Genomic DNA, 23,090 nt, shown 5'->3' with positions numbered 1-23,090 from the left:
GCTGAAAAATATAAAAGATAAAACTTAAGGCATCAACCTCCCCAGCTTAATCCAAAAAGCCATGAAAATAAACCTGATCCAATTCAGTAAGCCTGCTTCAATTTCTAGGGAGGAAAATATTTTTTTCTGCCACACTTTCTGCCCCATAAGATTCTTCTGCTTGAATTAGAAAGTGTTTCATCAAGGTATACAGAACTGTTCTTTAACTCCACAGACAAGGGTGCCCTCTAAACTAGAGACATGTCAAACCTTTCCACAATTTTAAGTGAACACATGCCGACTTTTCCAATTACATTTCAATGAATATTTGAAAACATTATACAAAACCTGCTAGAAGGAAAGACAAGAATTTATGTGAAAGACTGTTAACTTTAATTTCTTATTTTTAAGACTTTCCATATATCAAATATTTTCAGTTTTGAAGATTGATTTTTGAAGATTCCTTTTCCCTGCCCAAGTTATCATTTTTGCCACTGTCGCCTCAATAAGTACTCACATAGTTGACATTTACCTCCGTCTTCCCATTAAAACAGAGGGGAGCCACATGTCTGATGTGGTTTGCATCTAAGTATCAATCATTTCATTTCTTATTAAATTATCAGGAAAGTGTTTTCTTTTTGCATTGATATAATAATTAGTGAATTATGCCTTATCTGAATTTACACACACTTCATTCACCATTCATTTCCTCCTGTTTTATTTCTGGTTCTTTTAAATTTTTAAGGTTTTGTGTGTCAACCAGGGACAAAAGTAATTCTTTTCATTCTGCCTCAGCATTTTTCTTCATTATTTTTGACAAATGTAAGTTGATCTTCTTAGGCTTGTGGAATGCAACCACTTCTATCAGATCTGTAGATGATAACAAAGATTGATAGTGCTTCATGTAACAGGCCACAGCATCACTGAAGGGCAATAACAAATGTTAGAAGAAACAGTCATTAAAGGTTATATTGAGAAATTGTCAACATTTTTATGCCAGTCACACAACAATCACAATCAGTTTGTGTTAATACAGAGGAAACCTACTTTTTGAAACATATACTTTATTGTCTGTGAATTTTGATGGTTTGTTTGCCATTCAGAATTACTCATTTGTAAGAGTGTAAGTGTTTTAGTGCTGTAATTATTGAGATGAAAACAGAAAAAGAGCAGTGTTTTGTGTTTTGATAGGTAAACACATCATCACTTACCTTCTCTGCTGATTGGGCCGTACCAAAAAAGATTGGAATAAAAGCTAACCAAATTATGCAGGTTGTGTACATAGTAAATCCAATAGGTTTTGCTTCATTGAAGGTCTCTGGAACCCCTCTTGTTTTAATAGCATAAACAGTGCATGTGACCATCAAGAGAATACTATATCCAAGGGAACAAATGAGAGAAAGATCTGAAATGTCACATTTGAGAACTCCTCTGGCATTTTCTGGGTCAAGTGTCCTCTGCTCTCCATAGTCTACAATGGTATGTGGTGGATCGATAGCAAACCAGATGAAGACTCCAATAAGCTGCAAGGATATGAGGCTGAAAGTGATCACCAGCTGAGAAGCTGGACTAATAAATTTGGGAGCTGTGACAGATTTTTTACCTTGTTCAAATATTCTGTGAATCCTGTTTGTTTTGGTAAGTAACGCAGCATAGCTGAAACACATGCCAAGTCCTAAAAAGATCCTTCGAAATGAGCAGACCACTGTATCAGGAGCTGCAATCATTAAAAAAGTAATGGAGTAACAGAGAAAAATCCCAGTCAGGAGCACGTAACTGAGCTCCCGCCCAGAGGCCCTGACGATCGGCGTGTCGTTGTAGCGGACAAATGTCACAATCACAAAGGTGGTGGCAATTATGCCGAGAATAGCTATGAAGACAGGCACGATGGCCCAAGGAGAATGCCACTCCAGTTTGATTATAGGGATAAGCTGGCAATCCGTACGGTTGGCATTTGGTCTCTTATTAATGGGACAGAGTTCACAGTTGAATTCATCCACCTGGTAGTGGTAGCCCTCACAGCGCTCACAGTGCCAGCAGCAGGGCACTCCCTTCACGGTTTTCTTTCTTTCCCCAGCTTTGCAGGGCAGGCTGCAGACAGATGCTGGATGAGTGTGTTCTCTGTTAGCCCACTGCATATCTTCTACCTGTGGGTATAAAAAATTAATGAGACTTCTATTTTCCTTCATTTATAATATCCTAATCCTGGCCACAGGTTTGTCATAAATCACTACTTGCTGACAGCACAAATACAGTTTACCATAATAAGAAACCTGTTTCTTTCCCTTGCACTGACTTTTAAAAAGTGTTAAATGATTGTGTCCAATAAATCATTCATGCCACAGGCTTGATGAGTGTCATTAGTTTCTATTTACCTCTTTAGTGCTGACCAAATTGACATCTGTAAAGATATTTATTGACTCCAGGCTAGTTTAAAAGCAAAAAGCCCCATACACAGTGCTGTAAAAAGTTAATCACATGCAAATATAAATATAGTAGTTCTCAAACATTTAATTACAAAATAAGTCTATTTTCACAGTGAGCTTCAGAGCAGCTCGGGTACAGTGAAGAAATAGATTAAAATCTCCATGCATCAGCTCTCACAAAACAGAGTTCCATGTGATGCCATCCCTTCCACAAATGTGGATATTTTATACTTTTCCACCTTCGATGCCTTGAAATGCTCAAGTGTTTTGTTTGCAATTCTAGAAGATTAAAATAAGCATAAACTGCTTTCTGAATAACAATAGAAAAATATGCCATGACTACTGCCTTAGTTCGCCTGATATAATAGGTCCAGGGATCCTTTTGTAGCACAGAACAATGCAATCTTGTTTTAGAAATCCCCGCTTTCTCCACAGCAGCACATTAGCAAAATATACTTTTTTCCATTCACCTATGTATTCTTCCTGCATGCCCCACAAATGACATCTGAATAGGGAACTCTTGGATTTAAAGAATTTCCTGCTTAAAATTATCACTCAGTTTGGTGCCAGCTGTCCTTAGCCCACCCTTATTAAAGCCCTGTTCTGCAGAGGTCACTGAGAGTGAACCAGAGCTGTGGGTAGAGCAGAGCCCCTGGTGGGCAGCAGAACCACTCCCTGTTGCTCCAGGCCCCACCTTTCATTCCTTTGTGAGGTGGTGAGCACTCAAGGACAAAGCACTTTCCTTGTTCTTGCCTATTAAGTACTTAGCACTTTTGTTTCATTTGGAGGCTTTATTCATAAGAGAAACAGCACTAACAAAACTTCAGGTGTCAGGAATGTTTTCAGTTCCTTCTGGAGGAGGACAGAATGAGGACAGCTTATAAAAATGGGTAATTTTGGCCTTTAAAGTTTATTTTTTCAGCAATTTTTCAACAGACTTGAGAGGAAATCACAGTGTAGCATTGCTGGCCTTATTTGCCTTCCCGAGAGAGCCAGAGCACCAGTTACAGCACTGTGCAGGGTGACTAAAGCACCAACAAGCAGCCAGACTCCTGCTCTCCTCTGTGCCCCTTCAGTGCAGGACTTTGATGTTGTTCTCCACTTCAAGGGACCACAGAGTAACAAGGAGACAAGAATCGCTCACAAAACCAGCTCTGTGAACCCTCAGTCCCTCGAGGATTTCAGTGGGAGGGGATCCTGAATCCTCAGAAGTCAATCAGATTTTATATCAAGGATTGTGATGACTATGCAAAATACATCCTCTAGTGACTATGGAAAAGGAAATAATTTAAGCAATTAGCTTCCTAAAAAGCACAAGAATAACCCAGTTTTGTATGAAATAGCTTTGACAGAGCTCCAGCAGAGCACTTGATACTCTAAGAAAAGATTCACCTCTATTACAATCTCCTGGTTTTAATCACTGAAATCCTAAAAGCCCACATAACCCCTTATTGTTTCATCTACTGGATGTGAAAAAACCATGCTATGATGAAATCAGCATGATAGTGAAGACAATTTGCCTTCACATTGTTGCTAGGAGAATAAATACAAATCTTGTGATTTAGTCACGTACTACAATAATGGGGGGCAACAGTAAACCATGGTCATTAATCCAGAACTGTGGATAAGTTTGGAATGACTCAGAAAATGACACTACTACATATCGGCTAGATTATAGCACACAATACAGAATCACCAGGAGAGCAGACACCACCTTATCCAGCATAAACTGAGAATGGCATGGACAGGCAATATCTCATCCTGCAGAAAGCCTGACAGGATAAAGCTTAGCTGTCCCATTTTTAAACACATTTGAATTAGCAAGGTGAGTTTATACCAGATCAGTATTTAATACCATGAGACAACAGTGATTCTTTTCTGGCATTAAGCACCCTGAGGTCATATTTATTGTATTGTGAATCCACGGTTTAGATAAGTACAGAAAATTCCCTTTTGTCTTTTAGAGCTTCTACATTACTAAAAAGAAAAGTTAAAAATTAAAAAAAAAAAAACAAAGGAAAGCCTTTAATTTTACAGCTATTTATGATTTCACATACTTTTGTCCTGACAGTACATTGATTGATTAAAAACATGTCTAAAATCTCTTCATGGTTTGCAAAAGATTAAAGTGCCTCAGATTACACCTCACCTTGGCAACACAAACTAAAAAATATATCATTTCCAGCATATAAAGTTATATAAAATTATGAATATTGAAGAACTCACTGGATAAAGAACTGTTTTGCCTAATAAATTAATTATTAATATAAGCTCTACTGACTGGTTAGCCATAGAAAAAGTCAAACACAAATGAATCTTAAAGCATAAAAAGTTCTAAATCAATGTAGAAAATAACCAGAATGAATGACTGGGGAAGGTGGATTCTACAAGTTATAAATCCTATGTTTTAAAATCTTGATTTCTGGATTAATTTTCTAAGAAAAAAATCATATGTAGATTTATCTAAAAGCTTTAAAAAAATGTTATTGGTTATTGCTCATTAGTTTTGTACTAGTACAAATAGTAGTAGTACCTTTGTACTTTTAAGAAAGTACCTTTGTACCTTTAGGAAGAAAGAGGATATATAGTCCCAAGAAACATTGGCCAGTGTTTGAAAGTGAAAATTGCTTCAAAATACCTGTACATCTGAGAAAATTCTGGCATTTTAGGATGATAACTCTGGAAGTTTGTGCAAAGATGGGATTCTCCCATGAACACAACCATCTGACAGCTGGAGTTTATAGCTCCATTAACAATCAATGTGCCAAAGTAAGAACCAATCAGCAGAGCAAAGCTGTTAATTCTGAGGAACTGATGATAACGTTGGTCTGTATTTCAAATTAGATCTGCAGAAGAAGGTTGTATTGATCTAATTTTGACATTGTTCAGTGGGCTTCATTAATGAAGATTAACTGTCCTTCTGGAAAGCATATCCTGTTTTCATTTCTGCCAAAAGCAACCCAGCTCACTTAGCCCAAGACCCACTCCACAAGGAGCAAGTTTGTGAACTGGGAATAATTAGTAGATCCTTTCACAACCCAACTCTTGTTGAAACCAAAATGCTGATGTGTGTATATTCTCAGACTGCTACTTGGACAATACTGCAGTAGGGGCAGAAAACAGAGCAGGGGAAACTATACCTCAGAGTAAGCACTGTGCTTTTATTACACTTGAACAGGTCTGTTAAGGGTTTCTGTATATGCAGACCTTAATAACTAAAAAGTTATACTAATTCTGGTTATTTGGTCCACTCCCAGCTATCCACAACCTGCAGCAGTCTTTGCTTGTAACGTATTTTTGAGCTATAATTTTGCATAACATAAAAGTAATAAGTAAATGCAGTACAAAACCTAATTACCCTAAATATCCTAATAACAAAATAGCCCTAAATATCTACCAGTTTTTTCACTGATTGTATGTATCAAAGATTCCAGTTTCTTGAACTTGTGCAGAAGATTCACCCATATAATTACTTTTCTCTCTTTATGAGCTAGTATTATTGATCCCACTACTTCTCTGAGATTAACTTTGTACAATAAATGACAGCAGGAACTGTTAAGAAACTACAAAACAAGGGAGGATCATTTGGGAACATAGAAGAAGGGACAATTATAATTTCCAGAACTACTGAAAACCTGTAATAGTCAAGCTTTAAAGGGAGTTGCTGGATGCTCATCCTCTTCTGAAAATCGTAATTTTTTACATAGACATAAACACTTAGCAATGGAACTTTCAATAGTGCCAAGGGGAACTTGCTCAATATAGCTAATTAATTTAAATGAGAGTTAAGTGCCTTGTCTGTTTAACTGCTTTTGAAAATCCCACTATGCTTCCATCTGCAGTTTTCACAACATAAATACTTTGGAAAACTTGCCCTAAAGTGATCCATAAGTTCAAATGTTACAAAACTAACTTCAGGGGATCTTATCTTTAGGCACACATTTCTAAAAATTCTCATGGGGGAAAAAAACTGTCAAAGAGGCCAAAGTCAGACAAAAGAAACACAGAAAAGAAGGTGCTTTTTGACATTGAAAAAGGATTAAGTTCTGCAGCTCTTCAGCTCTTACTGATTCAAATGTCTGGGTGTGCAGCATTCTTTATACTGCTCAGACCGTACCAAAGCTGAGCAGGTCTCAGATTGTTAAGTAGCCTTGGGTAAACATGGTTTCTGGAAGACTTATTTTGTCACCTCTTTTTCATGTGACATCTTCTAGATCCAGTTCACTACAGTATTATTACAAGGCAAAGTTCATTGCTAAATGTATCTGATATCATCTAGCTCAGCTGGGCTGCAATAGCCTAGCTCTGTACCTAGTATCAGTAATGGTTTACACGTTATCTCAATTTTATTTGAGTAGCTTCTCTGAATTTGGAAAATGCCTGATAGGTTGATCTGCTATCATTAAATGTTGTGGTGCAGGATTCTCCCTCCCTGTCATATTCCCTACTGGCTAGCCGGCATGTTTCTCACAAGTTTGTTCACTCCCCAGTTCTCCCTCATTGGTCAATGTGTCAGGTTTCCCCCCCCTTTATAAGCTGCTGTATTCCTGCCTCGTGTTCCCCGCTTGGCTGGTGCACCTGGAGTTAATAAAAGGCTCTGGATTTTACCCCCGAGGAGGGTACCTCCTTTCTTTCTTATACTTCGCCTGCCTGCTGCTCCCTGCTGCCCCTTGCTGAGGCGCTCCTGGGACGCCCCGGCGCATCTAGGGAGTGCCCCCCGGCTGTCGGCTGCCGTGCCTTCAGCTCTGCCGGCGAGACCTCCTCCTCTTCCCGGGGGAGTAGAGAAACTCGGACAGCAGCACGGCAATTAAATACCTCAGATTTCCCCAAGATGTGGTTCCATTTCCTACTATTCCAATACTTACCAGAGTGAAAACATCAGAAATACTTTGACAGCATGTCTGTAAGATGTGTATTCATTTGGTATGAAATGCATCATGATACAAAAAGAGAATGGCTTCATTGCTTTTTCAATGGACATAAAAATTGTCTCTACACGAGATATCTGCCTGATGGGGCTGCAATTTGCTTTAATGTGCAGCATTAAGATTCACAGTTCACTAATCCATTAAAATGCAGACAAAATGCCATTTCATATCAAAACTAAATAAACACCTCTGTCCTTCATGAACATTGCAAACACAATTCCCTCTAATGTTTAATAATAGAGCTAAAAAATCAATGATGTGAGAACTTGGCTAAAAGAATACAAGACTGACATGAAACGGTACAAATAGCACATTCATATTCCTGGAACCCCCATTCTTCCAATAATCAGGCAACTCATTCCTTTAGCAATGCCCTCAGCAACTGGAGAAGACTGATCAAAAATGCTACTAATAGGCCAAATATAATTTTTGAATTATGTGTCCAATATATATGTACAAAAACACTCTCTTTCCTGTTCTTAATTATCATGGAGAAACTTATCAGTTACTTAATTCAGCAACCCATGAACAATACAAAGACACCTGGATAACCTTCACAAGGTTTTTCATAGTGCATTGCTTGGGTAATATTTAAATGTTTCTGATTACACTATATTATCACTTGCAAGAAGTTTCATTTTTCTTTCAAATCTTAGAGCCAGATATTCATTTTAAAAATGAAAAATGAATGTTTAATTGTCTTATTGTAACAAACGGAATTATATGAGTTCTGGATAGAGTAATGCAAATGGTAATTATAAGAGTTGTGGGAGCAGACAGACATCTTCTATCAGTAAGCCAAGACTTTCAGAAGGATCAGGAGTGGTACATATAAATTCATATGACTTTTAATAGATATTGAGATTCTTAGCTACAACAATGACAAAGAACAGAAATATCACCTCCAACTATCACTAGGATTTTTCTTGCTTTTATCTCAAGTTCCTGAAAGTATTTACCTTCTGACAAAAAAGGCTCATCATGGGAGTATAGCAAATGATTGAATTAAGGGAATTTCATCTAGTATTTATATTTTAAAATTGTCTTATATATTCTATTCTCACAGTAAAAGTTATTCTTTAATGTACCTTGTCCAATCAAGTAATCTGAACCATTAAACCCCAAAATTAAACTGAAACAGGTTCAACTAAACAAATTCATTATGATTCTAAATATAATGATCATTCCATTCTGACTGCCAGACAGACTTATCCCATTAGAGAAAAACTGGATATGCCTACAACTATTTAAGCAGGCATGTACAGAAGGGAAATAAATCAATGGCCAAAATTACAATTTATATTAAAATAAAACAAAACTGAGAATTACGCCAGATTTCCATGCCGGTAGAAGATCACTATCATAACCAAATTTGCCATAATTGCTGTAAATTATTTATATAATTCACCTTATACAGATGTTTTTCCTCACAACTGAGATGCCATTTTCTTTAATTTTAGACATAGATATTCCAAGAGTTCTGCAAAGAACATGGAATTATATATTTGGTTTTACCACGTACTGGTTGAAAACTAATGCAGTCTAATATCAGTTTGAGGAGTCTGAGAAGCTTGATGAGTATGAAAGGATCAGAGAGAAATACTACAAGACAAATAATTTTTTCTCTTTTTCTTTAGGATCAGAAGTACAGGTTGTTGAAAGAATCCAGATGGAAGCTGATTTCTCCTAACTGTAAATCCACCTACCCAAATTTTCTCCTAGGGAAACCACTTACCTCTCTTGCAGCTTTCTTACAGGAAAACCAGTTCAATTTAACATAATTTTTGTTTGAATGTTTACGTTTGAATATTTACATACTATTTCCATGTATGTATGTATAATTATTTTTATGCAAGTATGATATAAAATGTTCAGGAAGGAAGGAAAGAAGGAGATATTATCAGTGGTGCAGCTTTGGTCTCTAAGCCAAGACACAGCCTGTATAGCTCTGATACAGTCTGAATCCATGGCCTTGGGCAAATTATTTAACCTTCTTGAATCTCAACCTTTCAGACCACTGGAAAGAAGCTGCCATGCAGACAGGAGTGGAGACACTTCAGTTGAAAATGTGGGTAGAAATTTCAAGTGGGGATATAAGTGATGTCCATCTCTCAGGTTTAGAAGGTTTTTTGCCCAACAATTACTTATAGTTTAGAAAATTTGGCTAAAACAACTTTTACAACTGAACAGTACAATTTCAAAGAATCAATACCAAACATCATCATAGTTCTGTGCTTTCTCAGCATGTCATAATCTCTCTTTCCATCTCCAGTTTTGAGAACTGCAATATCACCAATCTCTGGAATTACTAAAATAAAGAGAATGCATTTTTATTGTTTTGAACATGTTAACAAGTCATCCTCGGATAGAAAAAAATACTTATAGGGAAGGATGCTCTAAGGTAATACATAAAAATTGAAAAGAATGCTATTAAAAAATATAACAATTTTTATGTTCATAAATAGAAAAGTTTAAATACTTGCCTTGCTTTATTAATGCAAATATGTTATTTAGTGGGCTGATACTGTAATTTTACCTCAAAGAAACCAACCCTACTAATTAAGTCATATAATTCATAACTGCTGAATACTTATATAGAGGAACACACTGTGTTAACATAAAAAGGGAATAATCATGTCAGTATCACAATATACAGAGAGTGTTTATTAGTGCTATACAGTCTTAAAATGCTAGCCTTTATACGGCTTGGGATCTAGGTATTTTTTCTTTTTAGTTGGTCTTGGCTTGTTTTGGTTTGGGGGTTTTTTGGGGGGTTTTTGGTTTTTTTTCTTTTTTTGCTTTGTTTTTTACTTCTACTTTTCTTCTCCCATGATTTGGTTTCTTCAGATTCTTTCAGAATTGCTGGCCCTAGCAGATACTTGGTACAAAGGTAGGAGGAGGTGCAGTGTAATGCCTTCTTCAATTTGCCAAACAAGAAACATTAATATGGATGGAATACTTAGGAAACATCATTTTGTTCTCAAATGCCTTGGGGAGTAGACAATGCAAAGTGCAACAATTAGCAGGTGGTCAAACAAACAGCTACTGTGTAACCACTAAATGGAATTTTACAGAAATCCAGTAGGCACTTCAATATCTGCAATTTTTTTTTCTTTACTGCAAGCACGAACCACAATTAATTTTCAAGCACTTTCTTCAGAAGATAGCCTCTTTATTTACAAAGGAGAAAAAAAATTATACCTAACCAAATCAAAGTAGCCAAACAAACCAAAACACACCACCACAGAAACATCCCATTCTAGATGACATTGGCAGACTTCAGATTTTTTGAAAGCTCTTTCAGTGGTCTACTTTCTATATTTTTAAAACATATAATTAGTACTAATGTATCAGACTGAAAATCAGGTTTCCAAAGTTATTCTTTAAGCAGACCACTTTCACATAGACAATCTCTCTCGCATATCCTTACCTAGAGGTGCCTGCTGCCCTGCATGTCCCTGACATGCACTTGAAAAGAATTTTATGAGCATTTATAAATAAAACTCATGATGTACACAAAGGGATTGAAGTAATTATGTGCTACCAAAAGCAGACTGTGCCATAATGTTGCACATATAATTAAATAGGTGTTTAAGAAAAGACTAAGTGCTATGGTCTAGTTGACAAGATGGTGTTATGTCATAGGTTGGACTCCATGACCTCAAGGGTCTTTTCCAACTTAGATGATTCTCTGATTCTATGTTCACACACACTCAAATTAAAAACAAACTAACTAAATTCCCCAACAACTTGTCAGATTTAGATTTTGAAATAAATGGGCTTTTTGAGACAAAATCTTCCGCCATCATATTTTTTTTGTCAACTGATTGGTTTTGATCAGCTCTAGTACTAAGGCTATGTGAACCATAATGCTTGAAGTCATTTTTTACTTCCTACAGTTGATCATGCAGAAATAGCCTGCAAGCATACCTTAAAAAATTTAGTGCTTTGAGAAAAGAAAGGGAGCATAGTTCTGGCAAAGAGTTTTTTAACACCACTTTCTTTGTGCCTGGAGAATCTCCTCTGTTCTTCCCAAGGCTAGTCTAATAGCTTAGCTGCATTTCTTGATGAAAGTTTTAATACCCATAAAAAAACATGCTCCCTCCCAAATCCAGTTCTTTTAGCTACAGTTACCTAAATTAGAGCTGGCTTGTCCCAAGCCAAGTGCTCCACAGCTACTGTGTTTCCCTCCAGTCTGTGTCAGGTGCCTTTCAAACCCAATGGTCCCCAGAATCTTCCTCACTTCACAGCTCAGCATAGACAAAAGGAACATAAGGGACAAAAGGGACACAAGGCACAGTTGCCATTTGAATTTAATATAGATTCTTTTTTTTTTTTTTAAGACTATATAATTTCATAAATCCCATTTGTTTAATAAAAAATATTCACCATGGCATGCTTTTAATTATTGTATTGGCTAAAGGTGAGTTTATCAAAATGAGAGCTGTTGTCCCCAAACTCCTTCATGATGAGCTGTGAAACAAATGTACTGGGCTAAACCTTCAGCTGATTTAGTTCAGCCCAGTAAGTTTAGTACCATTATGCTAACAAGTTATAATTTCTTAAGGGGATGACCTGTCACAGTTTTTGTTATCTTTAATATTTTAAAAATAGAAATTAGGCAATCACAAAAAGCCTCAGTTCAATATGAAGAAAAATGCTAAGTTTAGGTTTTAATCCTCCCCCACTATTTTTAAATGGTTTAATCTACCTCCTATTTCTTGATCAGAGCAAAAGGCGCTGTGTGCATGAAACTGAAAAATGAACGGTCCTGAATTCCACCGTGCACAGCCCTTCCTACAAATTCATACCAACAGATAATAAATTCCTTTTATTCCCGCTCTGCTCACAGACCAAGATGTCATTTGCACTAAGGGCTATACAAATCTACAAGAAAAAATTATGGTCTCAATCCCAAAGAATTCACAGTCAAATTATAAAACAAAGGAGAGCAGAGTATTGGCAGAATACAGAACAGACCATCCTAAAACCATTAAGGCAACACAGACAAGCATGATAGTCAGCAGCCATCTCAAACAGGGGCTTTTTGAGAAAATTTTGTCGAAAAAGATTTTTAACGAGGTAACAGAAAGAGGAAACCAAAGCAATTTTGTATCTATTTACTGAGCTTTCCGTCCAAGCATAAGACAGCACAAAAGCATTGGCCTCACCAGTGACCTCTCAAAGAGTACCACAAAACAGAGCTGAAATGTCCTGTGTATCTTAGCTTCTAAAAAATGTTTTAGCAGAGTGAAGCACTTGAAATTTTGGGAAAAGTTGCCCTCACTTCAGCAACCTTCATTGACTCCGACAGAGGAACAGACAAAATCAGCTGAAATACAGGGATTAAATTTATTTACTTGTCTGAAAAAAAAAAGAGGCACTATACCTAAACTGTTCCTGACACATTTATCCAACCTGTTTTTAGGAAAGAAAAGCTGTAGTACATGATATCCTGAAACATATCAAACTCTAAACCCCAGAACAATACTTTAAGATGGTTTCCCACTTCAATGGCACATATCTTATTTTCCAGCTCTTCTTCATGAAGAGTCAGATCTTTTCATGCTAAAGACTTTGAATTTTTCAGCACTACATAAACAAAAGAAATCACACTGGCCTTTTAAACACTCCAGACAAGAAGCAAGACCACATACACAAAAAGTGTGAAAGTCTGAACTAAGTCAGAACAGGCAGAAAACAGACTGTATTTTATACTGAGACTTCCAGCAGCAGGAGGAGAGTTTTCACTGCCAAGTTAGTGCTGTTGCTTAGAATGAAGAGTCAATAATTAAATGTAAAATTCTGCAGAGAGACCTAGTGATCTGGCACAAACAAAAACAAGCATGAGGAAGAAGTTTAAACTAGAGAAAGTCCCACACAACATGTTTAGTCATGGGCGGGGCGGGAAGAAACAAACCAAACCCAAAAATACCTCTTACTAAAGAAATAAGGGTGAAGATTTTCAAAATGAGATAAAGTGAGAGGGTTCCACATGGACTGAAAAATTGGGATTTATTTTATAATATTTACAGAACTGAGTACATAGCAAGCTCTTGAGACTTTATGGAGAACTATGAAGAATTTGAAAATGGGAAACCTAGTGTTTACATGCTGAAAAGGGAGGGAATGAAGAAGCCAGGGAATTATCAATCATTCATTTTGACTTGGATTCCAAGAAAAATCCTGAAAGAAATAAACAAACACATTTCAAAAACACAGAGAAAACAAACAAGACAAGTAACAGCCAAAAGGGATCTGTCATCAACGGGCTGTCACATTTCCTTCAGTGAGAGGGTAACAGGCAATGTGGACGAGAGACAAGCAGCCAGGTGTCATTTATCTTAACATTAGAAAGATTTTTGACAACAACTCAAATTACACTCTCAGTCACAAGCAACCTAGTGAAACAGATTTAGCCCCTAAGGGCTAGGTGCAAATTATATCAGAAAGCTGAGGAAAGATAAAATTCATAGTTGATTTACTGTCAGAAGGGAAGGGATGGCACTGGGTGTGGTCTAGAAAGGTCTAGTGTTAGTCTGCTATTATTCAATATTTGCAATAACCACTCATTTTGTCTGGATCATAAAATAAAATAGAGTATAAGGTGATCAGATTTGGGCAGTAACACTGGGAAAGGCTGAAGCCATGCTGAAGGTCAGAATACTTATTTCAAATGATACTGCAGAGTCTGAAAAAATGAAGCATACAGTTTAACAGGGACAACTAGCACTACATTATGGGTCAGGAAGGACAGAGATGGCAGCTCTGCAGAAGAAAAAGAGATCTCAGAGCTCCAGTAGATTGTGATATATTGAGCCAATGTCACACTGTTGCAAAAGGGGCAAATACCAGATAAATGCAGACAGATACAACAGTCTTCCCCTTCTACTCTCCATCATGACTACATGAAAATTATGTTTCTCCTGTACTCTGCACTAGTGAGACTGCAGTCAGAACACTTTCTGAAGGTTAGGTCGTTGTATTTCCCTTTGAAGGAGAATCAAATGGGGAGTCCAGAGGAAATCTGCAAAGATCAGAAGCACATCTAGAAAACACGATCTGTGTGACTAAATTGAACAAATTCCTCTTGTATAGCCTGAAGAAATAACATAGCCTAGGAGGTAAAACAACAGTCTTCAAATACATGAAAAGGATGAGGATGTGCATCATGACTGAATAAAATAAGCTTAAATTATAGCAATAAGGAGTAAAGTTAGGTATTCTTAAGACACTTTGGAGAAATAAGAGTAGCTAAAAAATGAAAGATAATGCCTTCAGAAGCTGCAAAGTCTTCACCCTTAAAACAACATAAGTGTAGAAGATGTAAACTTTATCCAAGGGCTAGAGAGTCTCTTGAGATCCTTTTGCTGTCTTCTAAAATGCAAAGGTGGATTTCAGGTACTAAATATTTTGAGAACAAATAAAAATATCTTAACTAGGCTAAATAAATAGGAAAATAGAAAAATGTCAATGTACTCTCTCTGCAGCTATGTTCTTTACGCTGTCTTTTGCAATTTTACAGAATTTATTTAGGAAAAATATTTACAAGAAAAAAGTAAACAAGAAATGGTAATGATCCTACTTTTCCCATGTATTGCATAATTAATGATGCATTTTAAATATTGTATGGTAAATGGGTTTTGTTTACCATGCAAATGCTTCTCTAAGTGTTGGGAAAAGAAGGTCTAAGTAAAAGAAATCACCACTGCTACAATAACAAACTGTTTCCCACATAAGGGAACTTAAATCATCTAGCATGTAAAAAAGAAGTCCAAATTGGAGTCCTATATGTGAACAGAAAACAGGTAGAGAGCTTGTCCTTAACCAGTAAAGTGATGCACAACCTGAAGCAAAAGAAGATCCTAAATAAATAACCAGGTTTATAACTCCATAAATCTTTTCATGGATTTCTTTTGGAGTTCTTGCTAAAGACTGCTAAAGACAGTCCTGTATTTAGCACAAAACCAAGTATAGGAGTTGCTTCTATGCCTCCCAGCATTTGCTCAAGGGATACAGGACATTGCCTCTGAGAGGATTATTAGATCAAACCTGCCAAACAAATGAAAGCCAGAAAACTTTAGAAGCGATGACCCCATCTCTGAATCACTATGCAAAATCAGTATTTACAGCTCACCTGCTCCAACCAGCCCAGGGCAGCCCAGTACTTAATTATCCTCATCCTTAGAATCTTCTAGCATGTCTGCATTAGATATCTCTCACCATAATTCAAATCCACTACTTCTCCTAATAGCCAAATTAACTATGCCTAACATAGTTCTTTTCCTGAATAATCCTCTCTGTATAGGAAGAGATTAAGACAACCCTCCTCAGTGCAGTTTTCTTCACACTAAACAACCCTAGTTTGCTCAATCTTTCCCTAAAGGCACACTTTTAGATGGCTGATCATTATAATTGCTTGCAGCTGGACTGTCTCCAGCTACTTTACTTTTCCAACAGAAGTCACAGCTCTGCTAAGGAGCTCACAGCACTGTAGAAGAGAACAGATTAATTACATCACAAGTCTAGGAGTTCCTTGCTGTAATGGCCTCTGGTGATGCAAATCACCGAAGCTATTACTTAGCCTCATGCCTAAGTTTTCCATAAAAGAGGAGTTCAATTCCTGCAGTTACCAGAAAGAGCACTGCAATCCTCCTTCTTTGACCCAGTCATTTCAAGCATATTTTATTGACATATTCAACACTAAATCTGATTACTGCAAGCTGAAGTTACAATTAAATTAGCTATGCATTCTTCATTCCCTGTGTTAAGATGTATTAATATCACCACTAAATCTAGTGATACATTTTGGTATTCAGAAAATAATTCCTTATCTTTAAATATTTTTTTTAATTGTGTTTGGGGATTTATCAGGATGAAAAGTCCTGGATAAATATTAGATGACTATCCTAAAGTAACTAAAATAATATTAGTGCAAGATGAAGAAAATTGCAGAAAAACAAACAGAAAAAATAATCATACAGTAATGTTCTGCTAACTGCTGGTTATTCTCTTTCATCATATAATAACCATTGAAGGCCTTTTTCATTTTCTATTTAATGATTTTTAATTTAGTGGTAGGCTTCCATTATGTAGCACAAATGAACAAGAATTAATTTAATAATTTAATCTGCAATTTTTGCTTTTAAGGACTATAAAACAATTTGCTTCAAGCTTTATAGGGTAGCTCAATTTTCAAATTATAAGACATATATAAATTTCGGGGTCGTGTCAATGCTAAAACTCACATTAGCTTGTACCAGGGGAGTAGCTAACCCTGCTCTCAAGTCCTATATGTGAATGCAAAACTCTCTGGGAATTCATTTTAAAGCTCCTGAATTTTTATTGTTCTATCACTGCTCACTTTTTTTTTTTTATTGTGAAAGAGAAAAGAATATTTTAAAACATAAGTGCTATGCTTGTCACTCCTTTCCAGTTCGTTAAAAAACAGGAATGCTCTTGGTCCTGTTGGTTATGGCTATTCAAAGAACAATTCACTCTAATCATACCAGTTTTACAGAGGATGAAGACAAAAAGCTATAAAATATCTACCACCCACTCAAGAATCCTGTGACAAATTCACAGCCAAACATACAACTGCAACTTCATGCTTCATTTGAGGAACCTGACTTTCACTCACCCTGGCAAGGTGAGAAAAAAGTCACTATTCATCCTAACTCTCAAGCAGAGACTGTTTCACTGGCAATTTCCTATCATTCTAATGAAGAAAAAATGGCTATCAAATTGCACGACATTTTCCCAGCAGCTATCATCTTTTATCCATTTTCTTTTTTGTTTATTTGTTTGTTTTTCTACAGAGAATCAGTCAAGAACTCTATTTCATTGAGGGGGAAAAAAGACTATTAGGGCCAAAGTAAAAAACTTCAGAAGGAAGACAAGCTGTCATTCTTCTTCAGTTCTTCTAAGGTCATTGGTTCTGTTTTGATTTTCAGTCATGTCTGAAATAGCTTCTGTATAATATGGCCACTTCTTAAAATCATTTAATGCTCTTTTAACATCTGTATTCAGCCTATTTCCTCTCCATCACAAAGCTTTTTATATCAATACAACCTGTAACATTTCAATATCAAAAAATCCCAATTTCATTCCATGTTTCTTGTATTTTTGGTCTTGTATCCACTTCTCATTTACTGTAGCCTACTGTTGACTTATCTTTTCAATCCAGAATTGGTCCTTAGCAGATACAATTTTCATATTGACCTAAGACACTAACAGTAGGGAAGAAAAAATTCTGAGTCATACTACTTGACCAGTGCTAAGATCAGGACTAGTTTTGTGACACCTAACTAGTCTAAAAACCATAACAGTCTATTTTCAGCCTTATGTAGACTGAAGAAAGGTAGCAGTACAATTTTGAGAAGAATAGAACCTAAAACATTTTTGCTTGTCTCATTTAGTTTTATTTTTAACCTGGCATCAACAATTTTCAGTCAAATAACATGGGTTTGTTGGAGTGAAAGTTTGAACTCTACTGCCTTATTACAGGCAGGCAGAAGAACACCCTGCAGGCCATATGATTGTCATATTTTGTTTACAGATATAATCATATGCAGCACCAAGTGCTTTTGTTGTGTATTTCACTGTACTGTGTTCTTTTGTTAAACACAGGGCTTAGGTTCAGCATTTTAAAAACATCTATCAGTTATATAATAGCTACCACAGGAGAAGAAGAGGCTTTCTGACTTCTTTAATGAAATACAGTGGCCTACAGCAAAGCTTGAAACTTATTTAATGCAGTTATGGAAAACATCAGAAGTTTTTTGAGTCATTTTCTTTTACCATGTCACAAGAAATGGAACTAATGGATTTTGAATCTGTAACTTCCAGAAATAATTGACTAATTTCAGTGTTGATGGATTCCTTCAGTATTAGATACAAGACATGAGGCCTAGAAAAGAAGAGAAATCAAATGCCGATTCAAATCTCTTTATGATCTGACTGCCTAAAGGGAAGCTCACTGTCAGTGTGAGGTTCCCAATTTTTACTAGTTCACCAATCACTGTGCTTAAGGCTGATGGTGGTTATGGTTGTCTCTCTGATAGTTCATCGCATCAGTGTAATTTTAATTTATAGTTTTCATCATAAATCAAGATCATTATGGAAAAAATGGATGCCCCTGAGTCATTTATATCCTCAGTGCATGCATGCCATAAATGTGAAAGCTTATGCATCTTATTATTTCTAAGAGAATGTTAGAAATCTGTTATTGTAAAATCTCTTTTTTATTTTAACAGAACTCTTGTGCTGTGGTAAAAAAAAACAAAACAAAAAACAAAACAAAATAAAATACACAAAAATCCCAAACCAAACAGCAAAACAAATACAAGTGAATTCTGTCTTTAAAATTCACTGTATTCACTTGAAACACAGAATCATAAAAAGGCCTGGGTTCAAAGCAACCTGAAAGATCATCTAGTTCCAACACCTCTGCTGTGACCAGAGTCACCTTTCACTAGACCAGGTTGCTTAGAACCCCATCCAACCCAGCTTGAACAGCTCCAAGGAAATATGCAGGGTTTTTATATGCTTTGGATTTTTCTTAAGGAGTAGTATCATGTAAGTTGATATCCACTTGAGCATTTTAACTGCATCAGCTAAATGTGGGATTTTGAAATCACCCATAATTGTGTCTGCCTGAAGACTTATCAGAAAATCAAAATCACTAACTTGGAAGAATATGGATTTTGATCAACGTATTTCTTTCATACTGGGATCTTTAAACACAGATTTTGGTAGATTGAAACAAAGTATAAGCTTGAAATGCAATCTGAGATTGTTTCAAATTTTATTTTAAAATACGTGTTGTTTTTTTTTTTTAAGTCAAACATTAGATTTTAAAATTCTTTAACATTTCAACTTTTCTTTTTCCAATTGGTATTTAGCTTTAAAAACAGAGCATTTTAAAATGCATTTAGAGCATTTTAAAATAAATGTTCAGAGAAAAAAAGAAATTAACCAGAGCAAACTGAATGGGTTTCTAAGGAAAGGAACTCAGGAAGTCATTAAAACTTTAGGACTGAGACTAGTTCCATCTACTGCCACTGGTAAAAGCCACCAGTCAACATCTCAGTCAACATCTAGCCCTTATAACAATACATGCCATATAGAACAGAGTTTCTAAGGATGAATTCGTTATTAATCATAAAAAGAACTTGATTCAAATGATAAGTGCAAGGAAAAGCAAGCTTGTTTCTAACAACTTTACTTTTATAGATATTACATGGTTGAGAGCCCAAATTTGCTAAACCCACACATTTGTAGAGAACTTTTACGTGTGACCTGGTATGCAAAATACTGTTGCAATATGAATAAAACATAACTTTTGCAGAAACAGCTACCTTTGCCTGGATTTTTATTCATCATAAAAACCAGAAATTTTCTTTTTTTTGGAAGAAAGCATTTTAACTATCAGACTTCCCTGAAAATTAAGTTATCTTTTTCTACTGATAAACAAAAGAAACTTATGAAAGTAAACAACAGAAAACCCTGACAGTTAATGTATCAATCAATGACCAGATGTTCTAAGGAAATTATTTCTTCCTTTAAAATCATACTAAGAGTTTATAAGGTCTGGTTGTTTCCATTATATTTAGATCACTTAAAATCAGGAAACCTTGGAGAGTAAAAGGACTTTACTAAAGGAGGTGTAAATTTACAGGGTCAGAATCATCAGACAAGCAGGTTCTTGGAGATTGTTGGACATGTCTAAATATTTGCTTTCTGAGTTTTCTTGTGTCTGTCAAAGACTGATACCTTATTCAAACTCAGTAATCATGCAAAAATTTTAATTTGGAAGTTTGTTATTGTTTCTTAATTTAATTTATCTACTGTATCAGCATTGTCATGCATTTGTTTTGTAAGAATTACAAGAGCAGGGCTGATCAGTAGTCATGAAGTGCCTGTATCTGGAAGCTATAGTTGCTTCAGAGGAAATTTAAAAGGTCAGTTAGCCTAAAGGAGAGCATTAATGCTACTGAAGTCTCCATGAAGAAACCAGCACCAGAGCCAGAAGGGTCTCTGCAGCTGGCGAAGCCTGCTGAGAAAGAGCCCCTTAGGGAGCATGACACAGAGTCTTTATCCAGCCAGTCAGCACTGCCCAAAGGGAAACCCAGCACTGCAACGAGAAAGGAACAAGTCTGAAGTTTGACAAGGACCCTGCAGAGTCTGTGAAACTTTGAGGAGCCAGAAACATCAGCAGGGCAGCCCTGAATCCTGGGGGTGGTGGCCAAAGACAGACTGGAGCTGGCTGCCAGGTGAGAAGCCAGAGCCCAGACAACAAACCTGCATCCAAAATATGATATAAATTAGCAAAGAGAATCTTAAGGAAAAGGAAAATTTAAAGGTAGGGGAAATGAGAAAATCAGAAATAGAAAAGGGAAACATTTTGATTAAGTTATTTTAGATGGAAGATATGTTCTAGTTTGTCTTACATTAATTTTTCCAAGGGTTGAACTGTACTAAAAACCTGATACTTTCAAGATTTATTTTTCTGACAGTGAAAATGAACAGATTAATAAAAACTATAGATTTTCTGAAGCACAATACCAGCTGCATAGGTGAACATATTCATAAACACATCATAGCTACAAAGTGTTACCACACAATTTGAGGAAGAAATATCTGTAAAAAACAGGTTAGAGGTATCTGCAGAGGATATCTGGCTTAGAAATATTCACTAAAAAACATAGTTACATGTGTCTTCATTAAAAGCAAACTAGAGGAGAAAGGATATGGGAGGGAAGTAGTATATTTAAAAAGCATCTCCTTAAAAGAGCAGCAGGGTAAAAATTGTTCTGCCATCTTAATACTGCTTCAATTTCAATAAATATAGATGTTTTCACAGAAACTAATGAAAACATCCACTGTGTTCACTATGATTCATTAGCAATCAAAAGCACTTCCTAATTTGCAATATGATGAACTGGAGTATTGACAATCATTCAAAAAGATTACTTGGTTTTAATATATTTTGTCTAGCGAGAGGAGGCAACAGCTTTGCCACAGCAGATCATCATCTGTCATGACTGCCGTCAACACCTGCTAAGAGTTTAGTGAGTGTGCAGGAGGAGCGAGCCCTGCGTGCCTGCTTGCATCCTGGCCCGTGTGAGCAGGGGCTCTGCAGCAGGGCAGGGCGTGGTGGAGCAAGAGCAGGACCCTAACACAAGGCTGGGAGCAGAAGCTTGCACTGCAGGGCACTGTGCCAGCCCACTCGTATCTTCACAGCTCCACATACTAGACAGAGCCTGCCTGAGAGCTGGAAAAACCAGCTGCATCCAGCACATGAGATCATGGTGGTGAAAAAAGAGAGCCAAACAACATTCTAACATATCCTTAATTACTGAGAGTTAATGAGGTCATCCTTAAGTAAATCCTTTCCTGGTAGATTTGTGGTCAATGTGGTTAGCACGATGTGGTTTCAGTAGTATGAGTACCCATCAATCCAATCATATTTCAGAGCTCCCCTGAGTAGATACAGAGGAGACAGAAATAATGGGACTGAAAAACTACAGGCTTAATGAAAAATTTAGAAGTCTAGGGGGAGATAGAAAAAGGCAGATCATAATGAAACTAAAATTAAAGCAAATTTTAGGTATCTTTTTTGATATTACTATATAACTGTTATGTTAGTACTAGCATTTGTGCAAAATGTGTGTATCAGTTTTTTGAGTTAATTTAATAAACACTAACTTTCAGAAAAAGGTAGCAATTATAAAAATCTGGAATCTATTCCACAATAGTTATGATAAGGATCTAACTGTAGTGTTTTCCAGAAATTAATGTTTAATATTAAACTTGTTTAACCATTTTTTTCCTTTCATGCCTTTCAACAGAGACATATCAGGTTAGTGAAGGGAAATAACACTGCCACACAATCTACAACACACAGCTTCTGTTGGTACGATTTTTTTCTATTTGGGTAGAATAACTGAATAAATGAATCCCTGACAAGTAGTTACAGATATTAAATTGTAGATATGCTAAAGTGGTTTAACAGCTGTGGATGCAAATGTGGAGCTATCATATGTGTTATTGTGGATAGCACTCAGATAATTATTGCAAAAATACTCTGAACAGGAGAATAATTTGTAAATATTTCCTACACTGTCTTTGTTACTCTTCATCAGGAACCTCTCACATGGAAAACCAGAGACATTTGAAAACTTCTTTTTGTGGTTTGATTGAATTCACTGCATAAACTCCCTTTGATGTATCTAGTCATCAATTCACACTGTTGCCCTTCTCATCAGCCTTTAGCAAAACAACATTGGTATTTGCAGGGGTACCCAAATGGCTAACACAAGTATATTGCATATCTAATAAGGAAAGAGATTAACTTCATTTTTCTTCTTTTCTCTTTGCATGAAGACATCTTCTTCCAGAAAGTACCTTGGACACAAAAATTTCTCAAATTAAACCTTGATGCCTATTTGTCATACAAATCTATGTAACATATACTCTGAATTTTGTTGGGATGGCAATTTTAAATGCAAATATAATTCCATGAACAGATGGAATTTAACTATCCCAAAATTTGCAAAAGAGATTAAGACAGCAATTAAAAATGCACCTAAAGATGGGAAAATTGTGCTTTTTTATTCCTTCTGCTATGAAGTAATAAGGGACAATACAAATCCTAGTTATTCATGTAGAAAAACACCAAAGTCTCCCTTTATCTTCAAGGAATATTTTTATTGCAGTAGTTCATCATCCCAATGTTTTAACTAAATCAAAAATG

At 36.2% G+C, this 23,090-nt stretch overlaps 1 protein-coding gene across 2 annotated transcripts in view; it reads right to left on the bottom strand.

Moving 5' to 3' along the window:
* Window positions 1–23,090, bottom strand: part of GRM8 (glutamate metabotropic receptor 8) — a 306,092-nt gene that overhangs the window by 40,853 nt on the left and 242,149 nt on the right. For both annotated transcript variants that reach the window (XM_041405382.1, XM_041405383.1), the window contains exon 8: window positions 1,191–2,126. In XM_041405382.1, coding sequence (XP_041261316.1) covers window positions 1,191–2,126 — 936 coding nt within the window. The remainder of the gene's footprint in view (window positions 1–1,190; window positions 2,127–23,090) is intronic.

This window comes from Onychostruthus taczanowskii, unplaced genomic scaffold (assembly GCF_017590055.1).
Source record: "Onychostruthus taczanowskii isolate IOZ18803 unplaced genomic scaffold, ASM1759005v1 scaffold23, whole genome shotgun sequence".
Classification (NCBI taxonomy): domain Eukaryota; kingdom Metazoa; phylum Chordata; class Aves; order Passeriformes; family Passeridae; genus Onychostruthus; species Onychostruthus taczanowskii.
This window is presented reverse-complemented; position numbering and strand designations above follow the sequence as displayed.